The sequence below is a fragment of the Aspergillus alliaceus genome (genome assembly GCF_009176365.1).
Source record: "Aspergillus alliaceus strain CBS 536.65 unplaced genomic scaffold BDW43scaffold_4, whole genome shotgun sequence".
Lineage (NCBI taxonomy): Eukaryota > Fungi > Ascomycota > Eurotiomycetes > Eurotiales > Aspergillaceae > Aspergillus > Aspergillus alliaceus.
In genome coordinates this window covers 628,602-648,583 of record NW_022474687.1, presented here as the reverse complement: position 1 = coordinate 648,583, position 19,982 = coordinate 628,602, and the positions used below count along the sequence as shown (strand labels likewise).

General features: G+C 48.2%; 10 protein-coding genes across 10 annotated transcripts; 6 read left to right on the top strand and 4 right to left on the bottom strand.

Annotated features, from left to right (window-relative positions):
• Positions 1-23: 23 nt before the first annotated feature.
• BDW43DRAFT_263047 (haloacid dehalogenase superfamily protein) lies at positions 24-1,348 on the top strand. The gene is made up of 3 exons (XM_032040501.1): positions 24-137; positions 197-356; positions 455-1,348. Exons 1-3 carry the CDS (start codon positions 118-120, stop codon positions 1,154-1,156), a joined length of 882 nt encoding a protein of 293 aa, XP_031904939.1. The 5' UTR covers positions 24-117; the 3' UTR covers positions 1,157-1,348.
• A 260-nt stretch (positions 1,349-1,608) lies between these two features.
• On the bottom strand, positions 1,609-3,703 carry BDW43DRAFT_152919 (uncharacterized protein). The gene is made up of 4 exons (XM_032038480.1): positions 3,396-3,703; positions 3,158-3,343; positions 2,477-3,092; positions 1,609-2,428 (listed from the first exon to the last, which is right to left on the bottom strand). Exons 1-4 carry the CDS (start codon positions 3,524-3,526, stop codon positions 1,721-1,723), a joined length of 1,641 nt encoding a protein of 546 aa, XP_031904938.1. The 5' UTR covers positions 3,527-3,703; the 3' UTR covers positions 1,609-1,720.
• Positions 3,704-4,648: 945 nt separating this feature from the next.
• On the bottom strand, positions 4,649-6,079 carry BDW43DRAFT_306796 (uncharacterized protein; the record flags this gene model as incomplete). Its single annotated transcript, XM_032046104.1, has 4 exons — positions 4,649-4,800; positions 4,868-5,736; positions 5,792-5,854; positions 5,910-6,079. The coding sequence occupies 4 exons, from the start codon at positions 6,077-6,079 to the stop codon at positions 4,649-4,651; spliced, it is 1,254 nt and encodes a 417-aa protein (XP_031904937.1).
• Positions 6,080-6,686: 607 nt separating this feature from the next.
• On the top strand, positions 6,687-8,790 carry BDW43DRAFT_263042 (nucleoporin FG repeat-containing protein). The gene is made up of 3 exons (XM_032040500.1): positions 6,687-6,894; positions 7,180-7,590; positions 7,651-8,790. The coding sequence occupies exons 1-3, from the start codon at positions 6,830-6,832 to the stop codon at positions 8,594-8,596; spliced, it is 1,422 nt and encodes a 473-aa protein (XP_031904936.1). The 5' UTR covers positions 6,687-6,829; the 3' UTR covers positions 8,597-8,790.
• Positions 8,791-9,342: 552 nt separating this feature from the next.
• Positions 9,343-11,007, top strand: BDW43DRAFT_152898 (TauD/TfdA dioxygenase family protein). The gene is made up of 3 exons (XM_032038479.1): positions 9,343-10,025; positions 10,081-10,641; positions 10,693-11,007. The coding sequence occupies exons 1-3, from the start codon at positions 9,576-9,578 to the stop codon at positions 10,870-10,872; spliced, it is 1,191 nt and encodes a 396-aa protein (XP_031904935.1). The 5' UTR covers positions 9,343-9,575; the 3' UTR covers positions 10,873-11,007.
• Positions 11,008-11,196: 189 nt separating this feature from the next.
• On the top strand, positions 11,197-14,121 carry BDW43DRAFT_306793 (uncharacterized protein; the record flags this gene model as incomplete). Its single annotated transcript, XM_032046103.1, has 2 exons — positions 11,197-13,140; positions 13,342-14,121. 2 exons carry the CDS (start codon positions 11,197-11,199, stop codon positions 14,119-14,121), a joined length of 2,724 nt encoding a protein of 907 aa, XP_031904934.1.
• On the bottom strand, positions 14,035-15,262 carry BDW43DRAFT_263035 (GroES family chaperonin). Its single transcript, XM_032040499.1, has 4 exons — positions 15,058-15,262; positions 14,705-14,929; positions 14,557-14,615; positions 14,035-14,499 (listed from the first exon to the last, which is right to left on the bottom strand). Exons 1-4 carry the CDS (start codon positions 15,058-15,060, stop codon positions 14,472-14,474), a joined length of 315 nt encoding a protein of 104 aa, XP_031904933.1. The 5' UTR covers positions 15,061-15,262; the 3' UTR covers positions 14,035-14,471.
• A 65-nt stretch (positions 15,263-15,327) lies between these two features.
• Positions 15,328-16,970, bottom strand: fip1 (cleavage polyadenylation factor subunit FIP1). Its single transcript, XM_032040498.1, has 3 exons — positions 16,604-16,970; positions 16,495-16,547; positions 15,328-16,437 (listed from the first exon to the last, which is right to left on the bottom strand). The coding sequence occupies exons 1-3, from the start codon at positions 16,769-16,771 to the stop codon at positions 15,657-15,659; spliced, it is 1,002 nt and encodes a 333-aa protein (XP_031904932.1). The 5' UTR covers positions 16,772-16,970; the 3' UTR covers positions 15,328-15,656.
• A 235-nt stretch (positions 16,971-17,205) lies between these two features.
• BDW43DRAFT_263030 (FAM50/XAP5 family protein) lies at positions 17,206-18,655 on the top strand. The gene is made up of 3 exons (XM_032040497.1): positions 17,206-17,578; positions 17,633-18,179; positions 18,238-18,655. Exons 1-3 carry the CDS (start codon positions 17,337-17,339, stop codon positions 18,553-18,555), a joined length of 1,107 nt encoding a protein of 368 aa, XP_031904931.1. The 5' UTR covers positions 17,206-17,336; the 3' UTR covers positions 18,556-18,655.
• A 143-nt stretch (positions 18,656-18,798) lies between these two features.
• BDW43DRAFT_297037 (uncharacterized protein) lies at positions 18,799-19,872 on the top strand (the record flags this gene model as incomplete). The annotated part of the gene is made up of 6 exons (XM_032044308.1): positions 18,799-18,923; positions 19,003-19,243; positions 19,301-19,360; positions 19,399-19,657; positions 19,689-19,808; positions 19,850-19,872. 6 exons carry the CDS (start codon positions 18,799-18,801, stop codon positions 19,870-19,872), a joined length of 828 nt encoding a protein of 275 aa, XP_031904930.1.
• Between the last annotated feature and the right edge of the window lie 110 nt (positions 19,873-19,982).

Here is a 19,982-nt window from a genome sequence, read left to right as displayed (position 1 = left end):
CACCATTTGTCAACAGCCTGACCCTTCAATCAATCTGCGGAGTAGGGACAATTGATTGATCTACCAGTCGACATCCACGTCCTATCTTGTATATAGATAGACCTATACCCACCATAAATGGCCAACTCCACACCAAAGTAAATCCCCACCCATTTCTCCAACAAAAACAAAAACACCCCCAGCTAACAAACCCAAGCCTTCCCCGCGTGCGGGCATGTCTCTTCGACATGGACGGCCTCCTAATCGACTCTGAAGACAAATACACCGCCATCACAAACTCCATTCTCCGCGAATTCGGCAAACCCGAACTCCCCTGGTCCATCAAAGCCCAGCTCCAAGGCCGCCCGCAGCCAGAGGTATGTACATGCGTCCCACGCAATGCAACAATTCCCGATCAGCCCACTCCAACAACATCCGGTTCCAAACCCAGCTAACCCCATACAAAAACCCACAGGCCTTCAAAATCTTCTTCGACTGGGCCCAACTCCCCATCTCGCCTGAAGAATACGCCGCAAAACAAGCAGCCCTGCAGAGCAAATATTTCCCTGAATCGCAGCCCCTGCCTGGTGTGCGCGATCTCCTGACCAAACTCCTCTCCACGCAGGCCACAGACAAGCCCGTATACATTGCTTTGGCTACGTCGTCGCACACCAGGAACTTTCAGTTGAAATCGGACCATCTACAGGATCTCTTTGCGGCGTTCCCTGAGTCCCAGCGCGTCTTGGGTGATGATCCGCGGATTGGGAAGGGAAGGGGCAAGCCCCTGCCTGATATCTACTTGATTGCATTGGAGACAATCAATGCTAACCTGCGGGATAAGGGGGAGAAGGAGATTACGCCGGAGGAGTGTCTTGTGTTTGAGGATGCGGTGCCGGGTGTGGAGGCGGGCCGGAGAGCTGGGATGAGGGTAGTTTGGTGTCCTCATCCTGGGTTGCTAGGGGCTTATAAGGGTCGGGAGGCGGAGGTCTTGGCTGGGCTGACGGGTGAGCATAAGGAGGAGGAGAAGTCTGCAGCGGAGCATGAGGCTGATGAGCTTGTTGCGCGGAGAGCGGATCGTAGCTCGGGTAAAACGGGCCAGCTTGGGGATGGGTTTGGGGATTTGGTTCTTACTTTGGAAAATTTCCCTTATGAGAAATATGGTATTCAACCTGCATAAAGTGACGCATAGAAAACATTATGATTGTCGGGGTGGAAGGTGTACATGAAATCTGAGATACCCATGTGGTGTTGCATGAATTACAGTCATTTGGACGAAAAGCAAAATGAACGGGAAAAGCCTAGATGAACTAGGAATATCATAGCTTTGGGGTCGTTACAGTCATAAGAGAAACCAGAAGGCCTACTGTGCCAGGAAAGGGTTGGATGAGCAACAGCCGAAGCACGCGGTTTGTGGCTATTCAACCAGCGATGATGGGGTTTACCAACAATTTGGCAGTGGAATAACAAGCGGGCCCAAACTACTAGACAAGAAAGTCCCTGGAGACAAGGAGAGATAGAGAAGTATTAGATTAAGAGTCGGGGTATCAAAATCGTTCAGTCATAACTGTCCTGAAGTCCATGGTGCCCAAGTCGGTTTCACTTTCGTTAATTAGGTTTCCAAGACAAAAGAGATACCAGAAAAAGAGTAAAGAAGATAGGCTAGGGGCTTGATTTGCTTGCGTAGTTTCTTCAAAACAGAAGAACAGGTACGACGAGCGGCGAAAGGAATCGGCATCAGTTGTTAGCGCTGACGCTTCTCGGGGGAGGAGGTTTCATAATCGTTCATAAGACGCTTACGGCTGGTACCAAGGTTGCTAGAGCCGCCACGAGAATGGAAAGGCATATTTGGGTTCATCATGATCGGCCTTGGGTGAGAAGTTGGTGCAGTCATCCGGCGATTGTGGAGGTGAGGCAAACCAACGTTTCCCATCATGGGAGTCGAAGGATATTGAAGCCCGGCTGTAACGTAGGTTGGAGTTGATGTACCAATGCTAAGCATGGGAGAGGAGCTCAGCGGATCGGCCTTCATCATGCGAGTGAGTCCATCCGGGGTGAGTGATCCGCCTTCAAGACCAGTGCTCGAACTTGCAGGGGTATCTGAAGGGGTCTCATCCGTAGGTGGAGTAACGGATTTGGCAGCTTTGCCAGCCCTCTTCTTGGTACCAGGCTTTCTAGTTCCAAGAACTTGCTTTCCTGCATTCATTACCTCTCCTTTGCGCTTGTTCAACAGTCTGTTTGCAACCACGCGCTTCTCGGCTTGAACAGGATCGTCAACGAAGTGGTAGACGTAGAGCGGGTCCAGGAGATGCTTGCAAATTGTCTTATGAAGCATGAGGCAGTCAACGATTTTGTCGATTCTGGTCGCGAAGGTCACTATCTCGTGGTTCTTCGGTTTGACGTCAAAAGCGCTTAAAAGCGGACCAAAGGTATGTCTCTCTATAGCGGTTTCCTGAGAGACCGTTAGCTAAGTTGCAATGAGAGTGTATTTCTCCCTTACCAAAACCTGCCAGCAAGCGGCCTCCATCCGACGTTCGCTGTATCGCCCTTCCTTGAACGGTTTGATCATAGGCTTGTTGTCTTGCGCACGGTGGGTGCTCGCCATGGCGTTGCACATTTGTTTTACAATTGCCCGCTTCTGCACCTGGGTACGAGGAAGAGTGGAGTCATCCGGAAGTCGAGTACTGGGACGCTGGGATTCATTGGCCTCTTCGAGGGATGAATATTGCGTATTGAAATCAACATTGTTGTTCAAAGGATCCATTAGTTTTTGGTAATCCCGGATGATGGGAGGCGCATTTGCATCAGTGAAAGTGGTTTCTGATCCATGGCCACTGTTCAACGGCGCAGAGGTTGGCAGTGAAGAAGGACGCACTCCACCCCCAAGCTCGCCAGGGCTTACATTGTTTCCCAAAGCGGGAGCGGATAAGTTACGAGGAAATTGGGTATTGCCGTACGATGGCAAGTCAACATATGCCTTGCTCATGGGACTGTTGTTGGAACTGTCGTCATAACCCGCACCACCTGCCATGATGCCTAGAGGCATATAGGGAGGACTGGAGCCAAGCTCAGGGCCGGATGCAGAAGCACCTGAGCTGATCGCAAAGTCATCGGCACTTTTCAATGTGTAAGTGAGATACACGCATCTTGACAAGATGAACGGTAAAAAGACTGAACGTACTCTGCGCCACCAACACGAGAGATTCTATTTCCAGCATGGTGTTGCATACCAGTGATGGGTATCACAGCGGTTGAACGGCTTCTCGTTGGCATGCTATGAACACCGCTGAAAACGTCGTGGCGAGAGCTTTCCAGTGCGTCTTCCATAGACAGCCCATTTATGAACCCGCTAGAAGATGTCCAGTTGCTATGTGTTTCGTTAGTATACATAGAAAGCTATAATGTCGCTCTGAACTCACGCATCGTTATTTAGGAGAAACCCATTGTAACTGAGGTCGGCATTGAAGGCAGCATTTGGTGTGTGCGGTTGGTCTGAATGCAGCAGCTGCTGTTCCCAGTCCTGGTAGTACCACTCTGAAAAATGGGACATTGTGAAGGCTATCAAGAAACAACAAACGTTTACAGCAACACTGTGCCAGATACACACAGCTCAACGCGGTATTCCAGAAAATATGGGCAATTCACGATAAGTGGGAAGAAAGAAGCAAAACGAGGAAGAAGGCTGCAGAGAGAAGAGAATCATCCGAATTTAGTAGAATAGAAGGCGCTCATACATCAAAAGCAGTAGATAGCATGTAACCAGTGAAGATGGTGTCTGTGAAGCAATAGCGTCATAGAGAGGGAATAGCAGAAGATGAATAGGATTATCTCGCGGTTGTGTATGGGGAGAATGGGATGTGAATGGGAAAGGCATTCATCAAAGAGCAGCCATATTTAAGCGAAAATGAGAAATTCACAGCGGGAAGATGCCGTGCTGCTGTTGGTCTGGAGACTGAAGACATTCCCAAAGGGGCAAACAATCAGAGTGACTGTCAACAACCCCTCGTTTCAAGTTAATACAACAACAATGGGCTCCAGAGGTCTTTATTCAGGGCTAACAGAATCCAGCAATTCACTAGGATAGGCCAAAGTTATTCTCGAGAAGCCAACCAGTGAAGGTCATCGAAGTATATATTGGTCTAGTCGCTGGGGCTCACAACTCGATTGTCTCTGCCAACAATGGCACTGTTGCCTTGACAAAAGTCCAGGAACAATGAACTTATTTACCGGCATATAACGGCCTCTATTCAGTTATCCCCCTTTCCCGTGTCTCTATTGAAAGAACTATATTAGCTCCCGGCTGATGGAACTCAAAGGAAAGAATCGCCATATTTTCTAAATTTGGACGAAAATTGAAGAGTCCACTTGCCTGAACCTGTTTTGCTTCCCATTGGCAATCATGTAAAGCCTCGGTGAGCTTCCTTTCACCTAAAGAGGCCTCTGGGCATCATCTTACTCGAATTCGATAGCGGCTTGCAGCCATTTCTTTGACTATTCCGCGTTGGACGTCCGATAAAATGCCATATCTCTTCTTAGCCGATCGATCCCCCTTCCCTTTTCTCCCTTCTTATCCGCAACAATGCCTGAAAGCAGTGACTACGGGATCCATAAACTGTTGCCGTTTCTCAACGCACCAGGAGTGAATAGGGCTAAAAAAAGGCCCCGTGGATATTCAGCAGGCTTCCAGGAATGGCATTGACCACACTTTCACACTATTATCTAATTTTCCTGTGGAAGAGGTTTCTTCGTCCGAGTAGTGTTTCTGCCCAGAGCACGTAGCCACAACGCTCCCTATTGGATGTAGAACAGTGCTGCTCACTGAGTCTGTGAGGATCAAGGTCAACAACAATTATACCGAAATAAAGTTTAAATGATTGGAGAAAACACTTACCATCATGGACTTTCCATTCCCAGGCTGGTTCCTGCGCTCCAACAGTCTGCGTAGGGTCTCGCCATACTCTCATAAACCCGTCAGTTCCTCCAGCCCAGATCTCATGGGATGCACCATGATCAGTAGACACAACGTCAATCTTCATTCGTTGATTAGTGATGGCCTTGCGGCCTTCTAGCCAGCCAAGTAACTGTCCGGTAACTCGAATATCGTATATCATCACTCCGTCGCTTTTCCGTTCAGCGATGTATAGGTATCTGCCGCAAGGGCTCCAAAGAAGCTGGGTGACACCTCGACCCCCGATGCGACGACTAGCGTCGGTCTTTGCAACGCTAAATGTGCCCAAAGACTGTCCGCTGCCATTTGAATCATACAACCCAATCTGTCGTGAAAAGGTACCAGCTGCCAATACGCCATTTCCAGTCGGATTGAGGCCCATGGCGGAAATGATGCCCTTCATTCCGACGCCTCCCCCCACTGTCTGCTTACGCTTACTAGGTATAGTAGGCATCCAAGAAACAGGGCCATCACAGCCAGGGCGAGAAACATCAAAAAGGCATATAAGGCTATCTGACCCAGTAAGAAAGTGTGTTCCACCAAGAGCGTTTGGGTAGACAATCGAATGGGGAGTTATGAAAGCCTCCGTCGTTGGGTGTATTAAGGAATAAGTCGCCACCGACGTGGGTGCAAGAGCTGACGCCAGCCTGATTGGATGGTCTCGAACAGATGATAGGAACAAGGTTGTAGATGGATCTTGGAGAGAATAAAAAGGATAAACAGCGGTTGCATAAGTCGGCTCTGCTGAAGGTAGAACCGAGTATGGAGATAGATGATGCGGTGACGGTTTCTCTTCCAGAAGATCAGGAGGCCTATACGGAATGTCAGTGTAGTCAGAGAAAAGGCAGATCAATACGCGTGACTAACAGAATATAAGTCCTTATATGATGATCTGCAGAGTCTGTCAGAAGGGTGGTGCCATCGGGAGTCCTACAGGCGACGTGTCAGTCAGTCAGGATCGGGTGTGAAGCGGTACGAAGCGTACCATTCGACGCTCTTGACATAGTTTAGATCAGAAGCGTTCTCATTTGTACTGGGTGCGATTGTCGGCATTCCTCGGCCATGATTGTCTAAAGAAGCATCGCCAGGTTCATCATCCCATCGAGTTGAAGCCACACATATAGGCGCAGGGCTACTGGCACTGCTCGCAGCCATGATGAGACCACTAGAATGACAGTATAGAGATTGATGGTATACAGTCATCTAATACCACATGAAAAGCATCTAGAGGGCTAGCCAAGACGCATGGTAAATCAAAATAACAGTAAAGTTGGCAATGAGGTTGATCTTAACACTTTGATATCCGGATAACGAATCAGTAGATCGAACTGCTGTGGCCCTCCTTTGAACCAAGTCACATTGAACTTTCATATATCAAGTAGTTCCATCGATGACACCGGTACAAGATATCCGGGATATTAATTAAGCCTATAGCTTATCGGGTAGCACACGGAGAAGAACTACAGCTTGAAGAGTCCTCTGGCTACGAAATAATTATCCCGAGAGGCACGTCGATGATCATTCAGAGAGCATCGTTAGGTTGAGAAATTAACAGAGAGCTCCAGCAATAGGCTAAAACGTGTCCCTTAATGTGCAGGATATTTGCATGCACAATGGGTATAGAATCCAATCAAAACTAAGATGATGTTCAAAATAAGTTTAAGGCTCCTGCATGCGCGTCGGTGTCGGGAAATCTTACTCCATTGATAACTAGCTTGGACCGTTGTCCGGACCGCTTCCCCTTTGTTTTCACGTCGGCATGAACAGCTTCATCAGAGTATCCTTTGGCTGGCTAGATTATTGAGATCCGCCTTTTGTGTTGAGTGCGACGGGGAGTTTTTGTTTTGGAATATAATACGCCTTAAACTCATCCCTTCGCTCAGACCGCATTCTTTCTCTGTCACAATGTTTTCCGCGAAACCTGCGGGCGGCGGCCTTTCGATAAACACCAATTCTGCCAATTCTCTATTGTAAGGACTTGATCTTCTTATCCCTCCAAAGCCGAATAATTGTGTTTCTGTCTTACAAGTTGACGGCGACTGTTTATCTATTGCGGCTTGCCGTCCACCCTTTGTCCTCGCGCGTACTGTTACCGTGGTGTTTTTTTTTCTTTTCTTTTCTTTTTTGTTACCCCCACAGGCCTCTGTTGAGGTCAAGCGCTGTCAATATTCACAGAAAGCTTTTCTGCTTAAAAAAAGAAAAGATAAAGAAAAAAGTGTTTCAGAAAAAGACTAATGACCAGTCGCATCAACTAGTGGCGGTTCAAACACCCAGACGACTTCCACAACTACACCAGGGACAACAAGCACGACACCAGGTCTTTTCGGTAACCTTGGAAGCTCTACAGCGCAATCCAAACCTGCGGGTGGCTTGTTTGGTAATGCGACCGGCGGAACTACACAACAAAATCAACCTTCTGGGACGAACATGTTTTCAGGCTTAGGAGGACAACAAAGTAATACAACCGGGGGAGGTTTGTTTGGAAATACAGCAACTACCTCTCAACCACAATCAGGAGGCCTTTTTGCAGGAACTGCAGGCGCAAACGCAACGCAGACCGGGGCAACGGGCGGGGGCTTATTTGGAGGTGCTTCCACAGCTCAGACTCAATCAAAGCCCTTGTTTGGAGGGTTAGGAGCTTCCACTACAACCGGCGGATCGCTATTGTAAGTGATACTTCTATGGCACACACCTTGGTGTATAAGCTAACATTCGGGCGGGTATAGCGGCGGAAACCAAAACAACGCGCAGCAACAGCAACAGCAGCAAGCTCAAAAGCCTACGTTATCTTTGTTCGGGAACCAGAGTACCACAATGCAGCAACCAGCGCAACCAACCGCCGCAGCCGGAACGGTAGTTCCTGGAGTTAAAGTAGACCTAAGCAACCTCTTACCGACAACTAAGTATGAGAGCTGTGCCGACGAGATCAAGAAGGAGCTGGAAATTTTCGATAATTATGTTCTTACGCAAATCAAAATGTGTAATGAAGTCGGAAACATGATCCCTAGCATTGCGGCCCAAGGTGAAATCATTCCGAACGACGTGGAGTTTGTCCAAAGCAAACTAGAGACAATGCAACATGCACTGGAAAATGATGCCAGCGATATTGATCAGCTACGGAGTCTTGTGGCCCGTGATGCAGCTGAAGCGCAGGTGGGCTTCCGAGCAATTGATACCCTCAAGCTACCTTTGCAATTCCAGTCTGCAGGGGGTTCTGGATGGTGGTCTGTACAAGACCAGAAGTTGTCAGATCGACAGTCGTTGCGATCAACACGCAAAAACACCTTGGCCCTTCCCGATGATGTCGAAGGTGATCCTTCTACGACTGTCAATGGGGTGCCCATCAATCTAGTGGATTACTTCTCTCAGCGGTCCGACGAGATGGGCACGGTTCTCGACCGCTACAAGCAGAATTTGAAAGAAATCGAAGACCACCTTCATGGAGTCGAGGCTACCTTGGAACGGCAGATCCACGAATTTGTGACTTCTCGAAGCCGCGATGGAGCCGCTAGTGGAGCACCTAAATCGGTACTCAATGATCTTGCCGTTGTGCTTGGGGACGTTGAGGCTGGCATTCTAGGCGTTGCCAGTCGTCTCGGGGGAGTTACAGAACAGGTTCAAGAAGTGGTGCTGGGTCCACCATCTTTTGGCGAGGGCAGACTCAATTTGTAATGAATCAATACTATTCTTGTGCTGATGTACAATATAATGAAGCTTGCCCTACTTTACTTTTGAGGGCTTTGACGTTATGGCTTGAGCATGATTTCGCGGTGAGGTGTTCGTGGTAGACTAGTTAACCGGTGCTATTTATTCCGATACCATCAATCTGAATTTCTTCACGTCAGCCCAGAAAATTCCTTTTCTTGAACCGTCTTCATGTTTGAAATACGGTGTGACGACGTACGCAGGTCCAGAATCTCTGTCCTGAAACGACCTTAGTAAGTCGTTGACTCACTATTTATTCATGTACCCCATACTCTGTCCTGACTCAACTAATGACGTGTGAGGTAGTGCTCTTCAAAGCAGTTGTGGGTAAATCCACCAGGCGTAAGACCAACCGGATTATCGCACGCAAGAACTTGGCGGCTTTGCGTGATCGCACCTAATGGGGCCCAACCCCAGGTTTCCACTCTTTCCATGATCGACGGCCGAATTGAAACGTTATTCTCAATTTTGCGACACATTTTCCAAGGAGTCTTTCCAACGTCAAGTATATGGCAGTTGTGCACACTAACAAAAGTGCTCCCGGTTTGCTCCTTCTACACGTCCGTCGAGAAACCACGACACTGGAGCCTGTGCTTACAAAGATGTTGGAGCTAAGAATGTCGCAGGGCAAAAATGACGTGATGCGCAATTCCTTTATCTTCCATTTCAGAAGACCTGTGGAAACTTAGTCCAGTGGTCCACTTCCCCTAATCCGTTCTGACCATCGGCCTCTTGGGTGATTTTCGCCAGCGATGGTGCCATATCCGCCATCTCCCGTTTTCAATATAACGTGTAATGACAACGGCGGGCTTGAAAATGGAGGCCTATCCCACTGGAGGTTCGAGTTCGATAAATAAGCTACATTGACGCTTCCGAGGAGCTACTCATCCAGACAACCCTGCTCCATAATATTTAAGTTCCCTCTGTTGATCGTTGAGCGCTCAGTATGGCGCCTTCTCTTGAGGATCCGTCCTTGGCTCCGTCCTTAGACCATGTTATTCTTCCAAAAAAAGAGGTCACTGGCGACAACAGGTTTCAGTACACCCCAGGACGCACTGTTGTTGAGCGTCACGACAATTACCCCTATGAGGATCTTCTACCTACGTTCCCTAACATTCAGTGGAGCCCGCTAGAGGAGCTTCCCTATGAAGACAGAGGACTTCGTGGAGATCCAAAGTTCCGTAACCTCCTGCGGGATGCAACAGATGTTTTTGATTACACCCCCAAAATCGGGACTGAACTTCACGGTGTCAACTTGGCAAAGTTAGATGACGCCCAAAGAGATGACTTAGCCCGGCTAGTCGCTATTCGCGGGGTAGTGTTCGTCCGTGACCAGAAGGACTTCGACATCGAAGCCCAAAGGGAACTGGGTAGACATTTCGGCACCTTGCACAAGGTATGATGCCTTCTACTGAGCCTATTAGTTCACGATTCAATCTAACATTATGCAGCATGCTACTACATCTGTTCCGAAGAAGGAAGGCTTGGAAGATGTCCATGTTGTCTATAGCGGAGACAACTCTGGTGATCAGCGAGCATTGTTCACACCAAGCTTCTTATGGCATTCAGATGTGACCTACGAGTTACAACCGCCATCATACACATCATTAAAGGTTCTTACCGGGCCTCCCCGTGGCGGAGGTGGCGATACACTCTGGACTTCTCAATACGCAGCATACGATGCTCTGTCCTCACATATGCAAACATATCTCAAGGGCTTGACTGCTCTTCATTCAGCAGACATGCAAGCTTCTGATTCACGCGCCCTCGGCCGAACGGTTCGCCGCGAGCCTGTCACTACAGAACACCCCTTGATTCGCACGAACCCGGTCACCGGCTGGAACAGTCTTTTCTTCAATCCCGGGTTTGTGACTAAGATCGTCGGAATCCCTAAGACAGAGAGCGATGCGATTATCAAATACCTCACCGACGTCATTGCTACCACCCAAGAGATGCATGCACGATTTCAATGGAACAAGGATGATGTGGCTATCTGGGACAATCGGACTACGGTGAGTTATGATGCTATATTGAGAAATGAGCGTATCTAATGAACTCCACAGAATCACAGCGCGTCATATGGATTTGCACCCCACCGTCGCCATGCTGTCCGGGTCGCAGCTCAAGCTGAACGTCCCTACCTGGACCCGGCCGGCAAATCACAAGAAGAGGAATACATTGCGCTCTATAATTTACCGCCTGTGAACAAGGATGGCTCTCGTCAGTCGAACTACAATGATTAAGCTATTTATTCACTGCTTTCACTGCTGAGCGAAACCTGCATCCTCGTACATACTGAAGACATGGCGTTTACACATACCCGGGAAATCGATTTGTATTTGATAGTATCTGCATATAGCGAATAGCACTGTTTATCGGATTGATTGGCAATATTACACATATGCAGTCACCCATATCTCGTGACCATAGGAGTAATGTTTTTGAAGGACCGTAACAGGAGGGTGTTGAGCCACGTGCGGACTTCTGACCAACTTCCCTCGCTTTACTCAGGTGCTGAAGAACTCTCATAAAAGCAACCCGGCATATGTCAATGAACAGCATTCTAAATGGACGCTCCCCAGGAACCTTCTCTCCTAGAGTATGCTCGATTTTATGGTATTGCCCGTGACTTCACGGCAGTCGATCCCCTCACGTACGTTGACGAGACTTACCATACTGCATCTCAAACATCCCCACTACCCCAAAATACCCTTTCCGAATTTCAAAGTTACATTTACGAGACACAGAAAAACGTTGAAAGTGACCTCCGCAAAGAGAAGCTCAACGTCAGTAAAGAAAGCGCCCGTTTGCTATCATCGGTCATTCAACAAGCGAAAGCAGAGACAATAGACATAAACTGGGACAATATTCTACCTGAATTCAACCGAGCCGATAAGCTCAAGGTAGAGCTTCCGACTATCAACACTGAGAGCATCATGGAGACAGGACAATATAGGAGTCCACTGCGTTACGACTTGAGTAAGGTCGGAATACGTCCCCTCAACGAATCGTGTCAGAAACTCAAGGATGAGGATATCACTGCCGCTCTATTGGCAAAGGCCGATGAGGTTCTGAAGGACACTATGCCCGAGAAGCTAACTTGTAGTCGAGAGTCGATGCTGTTGATACAGAAGGCCAGAGATTGTAGCGATTTTCCTTTCTCAGATCTTGAAGGTTTATTGGAGGAGATGATACCAGATCAGGCAAGTATATGGAAACTCGTTGTTGTAACTATACTTATTGTATGGTTACAGGAACATCAAATTGCTTCGAAATCCTCTCCATTTCTTCTACCGAATTTCGATGAGACTTACCACAGGAGCCCTTCGCCAGTCCCCATGTCGTTGACGCTACCGAATCTTGTTTGTTCCGGTTCTTTTGAGCCTGGGGTGCAGTGCAACAGCGTTTTGGCGCATAATTCAGCTTCACATACTTCAGGATGTGCGATAGTGCAACATCCTCCAACTGCCGAGGAAAATCAAATGGATATTGACGTATTAATTGACGAAAGAACAGCTGAAGTGGGTACGACTCGACTAGAAAACAACTTCGGGTTTTTACCTGACAAGGATAGTCACTGCGAAGAAATTCATACACTAAACGTGTCTCAACAGACCGAAGATACTATCTATCCCATAGATTCGGACTCCTCGGTTATCTGTCTCGGGTCAGAGGGCGAATGTGTGCAAACCGCATGCGAAGTAACAGAAGAGCGAGAAAGTCGAACATCTAGTGTTATAAATACTGGGGAATTTCAAATTTCAAGAAGTCCGACTAGTCATTTCTCGCTCTTTAGTTCTCTCTCAGCCCTGCGCTTGCCCTATCTGGATTTTGTGGAGTGTCGAAATTATGAATCCGACTCCACTACAAGAATGTGTTCTTCGAACCAGTCGAATCCGAAGGGGAATGTCGCTCATTCCCAGACAGTTCAAGAAAGAAGAACGGCAGAGGAGGTTGTCGAAACAGCACCCAGCAAAGCTTTGGAGTCTACCGTCGAGGCTATCAGTGCCATGAGATATACGGAACAAGACCAATTCCCTGAACAGGATACCATGCCTCCTCAGCTCGAGAGCGAAATTATTTTGATCAAGTCTCCAAATGTCACTGTGATCAGTACCGCCAGTTCCTCAGAAACAATGTTCAACTCATTAGTCCGCGATCTCCCAACAGACATATCTTCGGAGAGACAAAAACGGAAATATGAGGAGAGACCGGATGTCTCGCGCAAAGACCGCAAACTAGACAACCAAACTGCCATACCTCTGGCTAATAACAAGGGAGAGCATGCAATGTCCTCGGGATCATCTATTTTAGGCTCCTTGTCCACCTTCATGGAGACTAGAGGCCGAGTAGAAAGGCGACAAGTAAAAACAATCAGTCCATATTCTAACGAGGTGCAAACTGCGAATGTTGCAGGGCATCAAGACCTGGCTATGGATACCGAAAATCCCACTGAATATGAAGAACCAACAGTCATTATAGAAGAGCTACAGACTTCAGCATTAGAACTTGTACCACAACTATATCCTCAACTACAGACCCAATATCACGAACAATCACTACTCTTCCTATCAACAGCGCTCCTCTAAAGCCATCTACCAATCATTCAAGGCCTTGAAAGGCTAAATAGCCCTCCAGCCGTAATATACAGAGACTACGAATCTCCCATTCAAACCCACTCCGGCTCTCCCACAAGCGCATCCTCTCAAAAGTGCACCAACCACAACCTCCCAAAAGAGGCAGATATCATCGTCTCGCCAACAACAGGAATCATTTTGACAACCTTACAAGCGACTACACAACTATATCTACCAGGTCATAAGCCCAACCCGCAGACGAACCGTGTCAAGTGCATCAATTCGCCGCTCCGAGAACGCATCTACCTCCTAGCTCCCCGCTACAAACGCCTCTACGTATTCGTTACTCACGGCACAAGTCCCCCGAAAGGTGCGCAGAGCAATATCTTGCCATGGCCAGCAGATAGACGACTGCTGGCTTCTTTCACATCATTGGTTGCATTCCGTGATTCGATGTCGGTGTATTCATCCGTCTCTCCAATCTTGGTTCCCCCATCTTCGGATACAATTATCGAATGGATGCTCGCTCTTGCTCGCAAATACACCTTTCAAATGACTCGTACCAGCGTTTGTGGGCCGCAGAGCATAACCTTTACGCCAGTGAACCCAACTCTAAAGATGGCGTTCGATATAGAAGCTATGGAGAGAGAAACGTGCTGGGAACTATTTCTCCGCCGGATAGGGTTGAATCCGTACGCGGCACAAGTTATCTTGATTGTCCTCAGGGAACGCGACACACATCCAGGAGACAAGGGTGCCTCACCAGACCATATGGACGAGATGGGCGCCCTCTCCCGATTCATCGAGATGTCATCGGAGCGGCGACAAGAGCTCTTCCCGGACTTGATAGGTGGGGGAATTGATGCATTCATCGAGAAGGACTGGCAATGTGACTGGGCATTGAAATTTGATTGATACACGATTCTAGGGGAAGAGACCAAGTAGAGAGGAGATATTCGTTTTAGATTACTCATGTTCAACCCGCAGACAGCAGAAAGGACAACGATTGCTAAAGTACATCGCATGGTATGCAAAGAAACCAAGATACATTGAACGCTTTAGACAGTAGATGCAAGATAAGAAAGGGTAACGTTAGCCCTGAGATAGAGGAACAGGCTCTACACCGTCCTCACTTCGTAGATGGCTTTTTTTTAAATTATTTTTTAGTGTATGACAAAAGCTCATGATTTGCGTAATATAATACAAGATCCCGATTGGATTGTTTCAACCAGCCGGAAAGCGGAAGAACAAGACGAAGAATAGATCTAGTTCTCCCTGATCTTAGCAAGGAGCCTACATGATTGTTAGAATCGACCGTCTCAGGCCTGAATGTGAAAGGAGGGAACATACTCATGGTCCCGGAAGAGAGTATACTCTTCCTCGCCAACCTTGACGGAGCTGCCACCGAACTGCGAATACCGTCAGTAACTCGACCTCGACCAAAAAAGATCGGATGGTTCCGGAAGCAATTCGAAGGAGCTCCCAGCCATCAACTTACCTGAGGGATCAGGACGTGGTCGCCAGGAGCAACGCTCATGGGAAGGCGGCTGCCGTTCTTGTCAACGGCACCGGGGCCAACGGCGAGGACCTTGGCCTCGTTCTGCTCCTTGACGCTGCTCTCAGGAAGGAAGATGCCGGAAGCAGTCTTGGTCTCGGGCTTGACGCGCTGGACCAGGACACGGTCGAGGAGGGGAGTAAGGTTCTTGATGTTGCGGAGGAAAGACTAATTTATATCATTACATTAACGATTGATCTTCAGGATGACCCCAATCGGCAGCGAAGTCGGATAAAATAGTGGGAAAAGTTCCAACCGGAGCTTCTCATAACACGTTAACCATTGCGAATACGTACCATTTTGATGAATTGGACGTGGATATGGGTGGAATTGGTTATAGGATGTAAAAGATGATCAAGAAAGACAGTAAAGGTTGAAGTGTGGAGAGCAAAAGAGGAAGAAGAGAAAGGAGGAAGACCGGGGAAAGGAAGGAAGAGAAGATCTCGACTCAAGTCGACACGAGAAATTTCCAGAATGCCAAGACCGACAGCTTGACTTCCCCATCGAGTTGCCGCTGCCGAGGGTATATATAGTAAGCTTCAACTTCTTATTTACCAGTTTCTCTTGTTTCTCCCCTCCTTTTTGTCTTTGACTCAATTGGAGCTAACTGTGATCGCATTCAATGGCAGAGTCTGCAGAGACCTCTGTCTCGAATTCGTAACTATTCGTATTGCTTCCCGTTGGATCCCATCACTCTCGCTGAACAAGAGCTCCTTTTTCCCGAGCAACTTAATTTTCTAAAAGAAATGCGAAATCTCAAGAACACAGCCATGGCCAAACTATTGGCGTATCTTTGATTGTTACACATTGAACTCCACCAGACCGAGCCGTCCCAGGATGCTACATAGCGCATTATAAAAATTACAACGTGACCAAACATGTATCCAGTAGCTTTTTACCATCTCCGGCCTCGTCCCCGTCCACCACCAAATCCACCTCCTCCAAAGCCCATCTGGGGTTGACCACCACCTTGGTTACCATAACCAGGCTGGCCTTGCTGTCCGCCGCCTGCGCCGGATTGGCCCCCCATCATCGCCTGGGCGTGCTGCATGAAAGACATTGGATCCATAGACGACGGGTCCAAACCCTGCGCCATCATGCTCGCTAACATGCCTTGCATCATGTCTGGAGACATGTCCGGCATTCCCGGCATGCCAGGCATAGGAGGTGGTGGTGCGCCACCTGGACCCCCTGGTCCAGGTCCAGGTTGAGGACCACCGGGCATCGGTGGAAGCCCCATGGTTAAGAACGTCTGCATATCGTCCAACTGTCTCTTCTGGTCGCCAACTTCCTTCCTTAACTCTTGCTGCTTTAGAACGTAACTTGCCCAGGTAAATTCATCAAATCCGTAGTTGAAGTAATCCGAGATGTCAGAACCCGGTCGCCTCCACGGCTTATCGTCTTCGGGGAAGTCCGCATCCATATCCGTCGACAGAATAGGCTTGCCGGTAGAAGGGTGGATTGGGTTTGCATGGACGTCGAGGTTGGATGCATGAACGGGGGGATATGCGGAACCTGGCTTCTGCGGTGCGGCAGGTCGTGCGCTAACAGGGACCGGGGTTGCTGATTCAACTTTCGGTGTTAAAGAGGGCGTGACTGGCTTCGATAAGGCTGACGAATCTACAGACGAAGGTCGCTGCGGTTCAGCTCGAAGGTTGGCATGGCGGGGATGTGGACTTAACTACATGTTAGACGAAAAACGGCGTTGTCGCGTAGTTGAAGACAAAACTTACGCTTCTGGGGGAGGCGCATCCGGAGGGGCTTCCGTGATAATATTAAAATCATCCTAGCGGGTTCCTTCTTAGTACATGTCATAATTGGAATTATAAGCAAGGAATGTACATCGTCATCTTCTTCGACCTCTATCTCTTCCTCCTCGATGTCATCTGGTTCTTGTTTGGCATTCCCTTGGGCGTGATAGGCTGCATTATGGGATGCAGCGACCGGTACTGTGTCTGCGGGGTCATAAAGATCGTCATCGTCGTCGTCCATAATTGCCTGATTCTGCATTTTCGGAATTGAGCAACGGATAGAAAAGCTAGGGAGAGGAAGACGCTGGCTGTTTACGGCGGATATCGCATCAAAGGTTGAGTTTGTCTTGTTTGTTCCGCTCTCAATGTTGACCTTCTACTGGTAGGAATCCATAGCTATCAAATTGACTTATATCATGGTCGATTCTTTTTCTGTCTTATTTTATACTTACTTCTGCTATACTATATACTGTACGATAATGAAGACCCTTCTTTTGAGGCCTGGAGATCACCCATACTCCTGATAATACTATATATATCCAGTTCCATGTAGAAGCTCGGCAGCAAGGAAATGATCAGCCAACATGGGGTGTATGCAAATATATTTTTAAAACCGGATCAAAAATTCCAATCAGCTATTTTGCATAGTTCATCTCACATTTGTTCAGAAACTAATATTCTCATCTATCTAGGCTGGGCCTTAGGTCTCAATTGGTGGTTCGATTCCCGTGGTCACGTGCGCCAGTATATTACTTACATGAGAGATCTTCGACCTCAACCTATGTCAGATATACTTTCTTTACACATTCATCAAATCCATCATAATGTCTCAATCGGAACAACCGAGCCATAGCTCAACTCCCAGGTCTTTTACAAGCCAAACAGTTTCTGCGGAAGAGCTTCTCAAGTCACAGACGGTCGGCCTAGTCCATCTTTCGGATTTTCGCAAGCGTCGCGCAGAGGTCCTCGAACAGAAGGAACGAGAAGCACATGATAAGTCTCTGGGAAGGTTCGCTTCTGGTAACTCGAGAAGCGCGACTCCATCAGGCGGCGATGTAACGGACAGGTAGGTCAAGGCGCATTTTCCAGACCGGTTCTCAGACTGATCGCAATGTACCAGTGCATCGACACGAAGCGAAGGTCCCCCGAAAAAGAAGAAGAAGAAGCCGCTTGCGAAGAGTAAACTCTCATTTGGTGATGATGAGGAGGGCGAGAATACTGGAGAAGAGTCCGCGGCCAGTATACCACGATCATCCTCAAGAACGCCGGTGGATAGCGGCTCTTTACCGGCGTCACGTCGCATCACGCCAAACCCAAATGCTCCTCCTCCACCCAAAGCAATGACAAAAGCTGCACTGAAGGCGGAAGCGGAAGCGCGAGATGCCTTGCGTAAGGAATTTTTGGCGATGCAGGACACCGTCAAGAACACAGAGATACTGATTCCATTTATCTTTTATGACGGAACCAATATCCCGGCGGGAACGGTTAAGGTCAAAAAAGGTGATCCCGTTTGGTTATTTTTAGACCGATGTCGAAAGGTGGGCGCGGAGCTGGGAGTCGGCGGCAACAGCGGTGCGTCAAAGGGACGGAAAGATAATCGTCGCGAATGGGCAAGGGTTAGCGTCGATGATCTGATGCTAGTGAAGGGGGATATAATCATTCCACATGTATGTGTTTATTCCCGTTCATCGTTCTTCCGTAGCCAAAGTGCTAACCAGCATATAGCATTACGAGCTCTACTATTTCATTGCCAATCGTGTACCCAGCTTTTCAAGTGCTGGAGGATTGTTGTTCGACTATTCCGACAAGCCTCCTGCAACGGCTCCTACCAATGATGATCTTCTATCCAGGCCCAATAACGATCAACTCGAGGGTGCCGATAAAGACCCTACACTGACAAAGGTCGTGGATAGACGGTGGTATGAACGAAATAAGCATATTTACCCCGCCAGTTTATGGCGAGAATACGAGCCAGGGCCAGAATTTGAGGAGAAAATGCGCACAACACGGCGTGACGCTTCCGGAAATACCTTTTTTTTCTGATTAAATATAAAATTGAAAGATGAATAGAATGCTATAGAGGGCGCGTTAATCGGTGGATTTTGTATATTAAGATACCCAACAAATGCGAGATATTACAAAGAAGAACATAGAATCGGCTTTTTGAGGTCCCAGGTTTTCTGCGTTCTCGAGTTTTGCCAAAGTGTTGCAAGTTGCAGATGCATGTGGCCAACAAATGACTACCGTCCACTGCCTTCTATCACTGCACACCACTCCCACATATCCATGACTTGGTTTCTCCCGTTCAGCAACATCCCAGTAACTCGCATCATCAATATAGATTTCTACCTTCGATGCAACTCACTCAAATGTCGATGTCAATTGAAGGAGCAAGCAGTTGTTAACGACTTGTTCGTATGTCGAACCCCTCTAGTCTTACACATCTGGCGTTTAAATATCCCCGACCTCGCTAAGAACTGCCACCGAAAGACACATATTTTGTTCTAGTTGTGCAAGTGCTCTTGGCCTTTCGAGCGCCACGGCCGGCGGACGTCATTGCCCGGCATGTCAGATCATCCTCGTCAACCCAGACGATGCCATAATAACTGCTTTGAAGCCTACGGAGGACTACAAAACCAGTGTATTGAGTGGACTGGACCCAAACACCATAATGGAATGTGCTGGGCGCGCATTGCTCTTTTGGACGTATCAGACAACCCAAGAGATGCGCGTATTTCTGATGACGGCCTAAGACTATCGCGTACTGACGGACAGAAGCTTCTACCAGGAATTCCTCGCAAAGACACTCACGGATAAGTATACAGGCTTAAATACGCAGATGGATAAAGTGCTCCACAATCCAACTCGGAAGTCTCGAATCTGCAGGCAACGCACGAACAGCTTCAGAAGAAGAACCAAGAACTCGTTGATTTATATCGAGAAAAGCGCAAGAAGCTTACTCAGATCACGAATCTCTATAATCAGCTTAAATCACGGGCGATGAGATCACATTTGCAGACCGCTCCCTCAGATTCAGTTTCTCAGGCGCTAAATTCTCTACGACCGCCAAGGAACGAGCCTTCAATAACGTCGACATCGAAGAGGCCTTCCAGCCTACCGGGACCGCTTCAGACACCATCCCTCCGTCTGCAGAATATCTTTCCTGTTGATTCAAGAAGGGGTGGAGCAATTGTATCGGTACCAACGAAGCGGCACCGGGAGCTCAAAGGGGGCAAGGAAAAGGACCGACGCAACAGTGATGTCGCCCCCAAGTCTGCCAGGGAATGCAAGAAACCGTAAGCCACACTACTCTGGTTTGTTTGTACTCTTCTGATAGTCATATTGGAGAGGTGCTTATGACTCCTCAGCACCGAACGCGTCTCGGACCAACCACTTCCTTCGGCAGGAATATCACAGTTAGCACAGAATAGCGTCATGCTTGAGCGATTCCAAACTGGCTCTGTTGCAAC